At 34.2% G+C, this 6,330-nt stretch overlaps 1 protein-coding gene across 2 annotated transcripts; it reads left to right on the top strand.

The window, feature by feature from the left end:
* Positions 1–1,763: 1,763 nt before the first annotated feature.
* LOC105770198 (uncharacterized) lies at positions 1,764–6,319 on the top strand. Of its 2 annotated transcripts, none has more exons than XM_052631414.1 (6): positions 1,764–2,628; positions 2,742–2,865; positions 2,964–3,093; positions 4,267–4,303; positions 4,448–4,700; positions 4,906–5,369. In XM_052631414.1, the coding sequence occupies exons 1-6, from the start codon at positions 2,446–2,448 to the stop codon at positions 4,917–4,919; spliced, it is 741 nt and encodes a 246-aa protein (XP_052487374.1). In that variant the 5' UTR covers positions 1,764–2,445; the 3' UTR covers positions 4,920–5,369. The 2 variants fall into 2 exon arrangements, with proteins under 2 accessions (XP_052487374.1, XP_012446741.1); XM_012591287.2 differs by lacking the exon at positions 4,906–5,369 and adding an exon at positions 5,817–6,319 and having other exon boundaries at positions 1,815–2,628.
* Positions 6,320–6,330: the final 11 nt, after the last annotated feature.

Here is a 6,330-nt window from a genome sequence, read left to right as displayed (position 1 = left end):
TTGATAACATTTTCTAAAGATAAATTTATAGCCTGTTAACAACTTTAAGATATCAAGTTCAAATCTGATTATTATTTATAATTCATGTGTGATTTTTAGTTCATGTCTCACCATATATATGCGCCTTGTATTTAGATTTATTTTGGCTTTTTGGTCTAGATTTTGGTAATGATTAAATTTGTTATTTATATTTGCAATTGTGATTATACTTATAACTTTAAAAAATACACATCATGTTTAATATATGATTATATTAAACAATAATTTAATTTAAAATTAGTTAAAATATTTTATAACTAACTAAATGTTTATTACTTTTTTTTGAAAGGTAAATTCATTAATTCATTCAATGAATGAAACCATACAATTCAGAGAGAGAAAAAATAGCAAACACTCGTCATAGATGGTGAAGGACAAGCTCCACCAACACAATAAAGGCTTTAGCCTTAGCATCAATAGAGCATTATGACACGTTGATAATTAGCTTTGTCACAACTCAAGCACGACATATGTGGAGTGTTTGCAAACATTTAATACGATAATGAAATTAGCCCCAGATGATCCAAAGCGGCGAGCAAAAATCAACAAAAGAATCGAGCATTTCCCAAAGTAGAGAAGACGACAACAAAATCATCCCTAAATCATTTGTAAAACTAAAATTACATGCATGAGAAAGACTAAAAAACGTGCTACAAGAGCAGACAAAAACTTCTAAAATTGAAGACTTCTTAAACAATAGAAAAATAAATAAAAAACATATAAAACTTAAGACAACACAGGTCCAAATCGACACGTGAAATTTTGTATTATTCTGAAATACTCTAGAAACAAATTAAGAAGTTGACAAAGAGCCACCCGTTTTCCAAGAAAAACTACTGGCGGCTGGTGGAGTTTTAGCGAACAACAAGTATAGTCATCTTTCCATCATAACTTGCGAAGACAATAAAAATACACACAAAATAGATCTACAAACTGAAAAGAGAGAAGACGTGTGTAATGAATGAGAAGAAAAAAGAAAGAAAGAGTTGATGGAAGAGAAAAAAGATAGGCGATAGCTAGCTCGGAGACAGACACCACCACCGCTAAGCAAAACAAAAGATGAAAAGCAAATATTTATTACTTTTAGTTGAAATTATTAATTATAAAGATTGAATCTAACAAAAATAAATAGAATAGTATAATAAATAAATAAATAAAATATTTTTTTGATACAATGCTTAAGTTTATTCATAATCCATCCCAATTTTTAAATAAGAAGAAATTTAGGTTTGTACAATAGTAACAAAACCAACACTCAATTAATAAAATTTATTTAAATTTCTTTTAATAAAATGAATTTTTAATTGAATAAGTGTAATTTTTTTATAAAAAATTTAAAACGGTATATCAAGCATAAATAATCTTAAAATTGATAAAAAAAATGTAAAACTTTGTAAGCAATGATTAATATTTATAAATGAACAAGTTTGAAATCTTAGTCATTTTATTCATCAAATTAGAAAAGCAAAAGCTTAGTGGAAGAAGCGGGTTCTCTTGGTTGGACCATAACATCATCAGAGAGTCAATGGTCCTTTCAATGATGGATTATTTGATTTCTAAATGCTCTTCCAGCTTATACAAGCCTGGTATTCTCTATTTTCTTTTTATATATAATGGAAGTAGGCCCTGCAATCACTGTTTTTCTTATTAATTATTCGTCTTCTTCTTTATTTATTTCCTCTCCAAAAGCAATCACCAATGGCAATGTTGTTCAAGACAAGACACACCAATCACATTAAATAATTTCTGTATATAAATCATATTATTTAGTATTATGCTTATATAAATTATCTGCATTTTTTTTTATAAAGTTCAAATTTTCAGGCAAGGACTCAAAAAGACTACTGTATTGAGGGGTTGAGGGGGGGAGTTAAGAGATTATATTAACGTAGGGACAGGTTCAAGTGCGTGCAGTCACGCTGGCTCAGCTGTCATTCGATATTACGAAGCTAAAGCCCCCTTCTCCTCTCTGTCTCTCTCTCCATATCTCAATAGACAGCAAATTAACGTTTGCAGCTGTCGGGTCTCTGTGTCTTTAAACTACTGTTTTCTTCTCCCTTTTTTATTTTCCTTTTCTGGCTTTCTCTTTTATTAACCAACTCATCAAATAATAACAACAGGCAACAACTTCTGTAACATCATAAACAAGGCTTCATCTCATTCTCTGACCCTCTTCAATGATTCTTTTGTGGTGAACAAAAAGGGTGGGGGGTGGGGGACTAGGGAAATGGATATAGGGACAAGCACAGTGGAGCAACAAGCAAAGGAAATGAGGTGGAACTGCACAAGATTCAGCTTTCTGATCCATTCTTGTCAACCGTGAATGTGATTCATCCAAAAAAAGGAGGAGAGGGTTTTCATGCAAAAGGAAAGTTACCCATTTGTTGTTTTGTTTGTTTAGATGCCATGGCTTATCCACATTATCGATCACCTTTTGGTGACACAACGTTTACCAAAGTGTTTGTTGGGGGACTAGCTTGGGAGACCCCCACTGAGGAAATGCGTAGGTATTTTCAGCAGTTTGGAGAGATTCTTGAAGCTGTTATCATCACTGATAAAAACACTGGCAAATCTAAAGGATATGGCTTTGTAAGTTTTATATCTGATCTCTTACATTCTCATATGTTGTTATGCATTAAGGTGTTCCTGACTCAGCTCGGAGGGCTTGTGTTGATCCAAAACGTATGATTACATTTGTGTAGGTTACTTTCCGTGATCCTGAATCAGCTCGGAGGGCTTGTGTTGATCCAAATCCTGTGATTGGTGGAAGAAGAGCAAATTGTAACATTGCTTCACTCGGAAGGCCTAGACCTTCACCGCCACGAGGTCCCCCATGCTCTTTGTTCAATTATTGAAAGCGAAAAGAAAAAAAAAAAAAACAGGTGATGACAATAATGAAATGGATATGATTGATTTTAATGCAGGAAGAAATCAAGGTAGCAGTCCTTTTCAGGGAGTTGCACAGCAAGGTACACCGTCGTATAGTGGAGTTGCAGCAGCAGTGCCTCCACCACCACCGCCGCCACTACCACCTGTCATTTATCCACCATATGGGTGAGTACTCCCTATTGGTTTTTCAATCAAATCAAAGCTATTGCTTGTCCACATGCACCAGTTAGAGGAAGTGGTACATGCATGCCTTTAAAATTTTAAATAACTTGGATATTTTAGTGTTTGTCTAATTACATTATGCAAATTTGTCATCACTTGGATTAAAAAGAAAAATGGAAATGGGAACCTTATATTAATTAATGCAGTCAATGATACATATTGGGATCAACTGAGTCTTTAAGAAAAGGCTAAAAGCATTTCTTTGGCGAAGCAAACAAAATATATATATATATATATATATATATATGAAAAAGGTTTGATAGAGGGACGTTTATGATCCTTATAAATTCAGCTTTTAGTTCCTTATTATGTATGATCATATTTCCATTTATTAATCAACTTACAATCTAGTTTACTTTTTAAGGTATATGAAAATTAAGTGATCAGTTAATCAAATTGGGAAATCCAGTAAGATTAGTAGAACATATGGCAATGCTTTGTAGTGCCTATTTATATTTCAAAGTGGTCCCAAATAATGCAGATGTATATGAGTTCATACAAAGGGATACATTTTTAGCCCGCTTACAATGGCAGGCATCCCTGAGTGAAAACAGAAAAAATTTTAAGAAAAAAAAATGAGGTTATAGTAATTAAGTTGTTTGATGCTCTCATCTGGTAATGATCCAACTCATTTATAGTTTACATTTCTTGATGTGTGACATACATGTAACTAAAGTACCATTGCAAGAATATACCAATTTCTCTTTCTTGACAAACTTTTATCAGTGATCACTTGTGGGGTGTCTGAACTTTTAGTTTCTGGGTTTGTTGGCAGATTTTTATAACATATTCCACACTGAAATGTACGGAATAAGTTGATATGATATCCTTCGTTTACATCAAACATATATATACATTTGTGTGTGTACATGTTATATACATGCATAAACGCTAGAGTCAATACCTTGAATTAATTTCAAGTATATACCAAAGCCGATATTGTTATTAGTACTAATAATTGCTTCATGGTGGACATCTTATATGCTATCTATAATTAATTCCTTAATAAATATGGATGGTGCATCTTGCGATTTGCTTCCAAGGGAAAACATAGTTTTTCCCCTTTAATTTGCTCCTATTTCTAACAAAAGTTGTTGATGAATTCTATCTTTCCAGGTTCCCAACTTACAGTCCTGAATACGGGTATCACCAAGTAAGTGAAGAAACCTAGACCTCAGTCAATTTCATAAGATAATTCACCTGAAAATTAACAATATTAATAGTTAAGTTGTTTAATATTAAGCAAAGAGTTGAGGCAACCATATTTGGTAAAGGAATGTTGAAAATGGGAATGCAGGCTGTCTATAATCCACAAATCCAGCAGGCACAATACTATCATCAACTGTATGGTTCATCATCAACCTCAATGGGGTCTCCATATTATTTTGGCTACTCTTTGCAAGCTCCCAGGGGAACATTTTCTGCACCCCAGGCTCAACGTATCCCCGGACCGTCCTATCTTTACTATCCTTCACAAATGGAGGGGTCCTTCTCCACCTATCCTCCCCCACCTTTTCATCCCACTAGGCATCCAATTCCATCTCCTGCAGGTAAATAATTATTCCTTTCAGTTTTTACTACCACTGTATCCCAACATAACTCAGGCTTCATACATATGTGATGATACTGAGCCAACTACTTTTCCAAAGCTATAATCAGAATGCACCTGAGCCAAATGCTCATATGGTTTTAGTGTTCATACTTGGTAAGTGGTAGTAATTTTCTGCCTTGTTCCTCTGATTTTCACATACACAGTCTGCCACAGATAATATATAGTAATAGCGTTCTAGCTTAGCATGCGCCAAATGGGAAGGGGGCCACATGGGGCAACCTCAAACATGTGAATGAGCTGTCTGGCTATTGGCATGACCTAAAAGATGGGTCAAATAGAAAGTCATGACAGAGGAGCATGGTGTAAACAAATAGTGACACGTGGTTCAAGTATCAGGGATGATGGTTTGATTGATTCTGATCATGCAGTCAAGTGGTCGAATTTGGAGAGGCCCACTAACCATGTTATTCACTGCCATTGTTTTAACTATTTATGTGTTCCTATATATGAATAATATGGATTTATTTAACTAGACTTTAAGTAGCAAAGTTAGTATTCACACTTTCTTTTGACAAAACAAACCTTTTTGCTTTTCTATTGGACTGATCAGGCCAATAACCTTTCTTGGAATATGACAGATGAAAAAAGGAATGACTTTAAAGCACAATATATAGTTAATTGAATTGCGTTGAAAAGAGTGACCAAAAAATTGTCTTAAAAATCCCATTGAGTTTAAGAGTAACCCAGATTTACATTAATATGCTGAGAGATACTGGCTTTGCTAGGCTAGCTGTCTCAATGTTCAGTAAAAGAGTAACTCTCTCTCTCTCTCTCTCTCTCTCTCTCTAGTAGATGCATGGCTATTGGATTTCCAAATTTAGAATGCCTCCAGTCCAATGTGATGTATAAAGACATAACATGGAAGCCAGGCAGGCAGAGGGGCCCTGCTGCTCAGTGAAACATCACATGCGGGGCATTATTTCCTTATGGAAATATATATACATTTTAAAGTAGACTGCTTCATCTTTATCATTGGTTTGCTCTTTTCAATTGTATATATGTACGTATATATATACATGCTTATCATAAATTTTGTTACTGATTTTGGTCTCAGATTCACAGACTCCTCAACCTACCTCCACAGAATCAGAATCTGGGGCCATCACTTCTGAAAGTCCAAAAACCTAAAGGGAAGAACTCATCCCTGATGCCAAAATGTTCAAATTGTACAATCTTGATAAGTTTTTTATGCCCTTCTTATCACCTCATTTCACTCTTATATTCTCAACATTTTAGCCATAGCTGACTACTGCATCAAGTTACTGCTATGGCCTAAGGCAGGAAAAGGAGGACTAATCAACCACCCTTATGCTGATTTTTTTCCCCCTTATTCTATTTTTCTCCCCAAAAGTTTTTATCTTAAGTTATTCATTCATTAGGAGTTTTAACATCCTTTACAGAACTACACTGTAAGAAGTATGAACCAAAAGCGAAACACATTCCCTTTAAAAAAAAATTGCTTAACAATTTACCTCTCAGCATCTTCTGATTTTCTTTTATGTATGGGGTCAATCTGAATTAATAAATATGTGGAATTAATGATGTAACTCTTTTTTATGAATAGGTCG

This window comes from Gossypium raimondii, chromosome 5 (assembly GCF_025698545.1).
Source record: "Gossypium raimondii isolate GPD5lz chromosome 5, ASM2569854v1, whole genome shotgun sequence".
In the NCBI taxonomy this organism is placed as follows: Eukaryota; Viridiplantae; Streptophyta; class Magnoliopsida; order Malvales; family Malvaceae; genus Gossypium; species Gossypium raimondii.
Note: the sequence above shows the minus strand (reverse complement) of the source record. Positions and strands in the feature narration are given on the sequence as shown.

Bases quoted from the DNA above. Each gene is read 5' to 3' on its own strand.
- LOC105770198 (XM_012591287.2), top strand. From the start codon at position 2,446: ATGGCTTATCCACATTATCGATCACCTTTTGGTGACACAACGTTTACC. The intron at 2,629-2,741 runs GTAAGTTTTATA...ACATTTGTGTAG, and splicing joins AATCTAAAGGATATGGCTTT to GTTACTTTCCGTGATCCTGA. The intron at 2,866-2,963 runs GTCCCCCATGCT...ATTTTAATGCAG, and splicing joins TAGACCTTCACCGCCACGAG to GAAGAAATCAAGGTAGCAGT.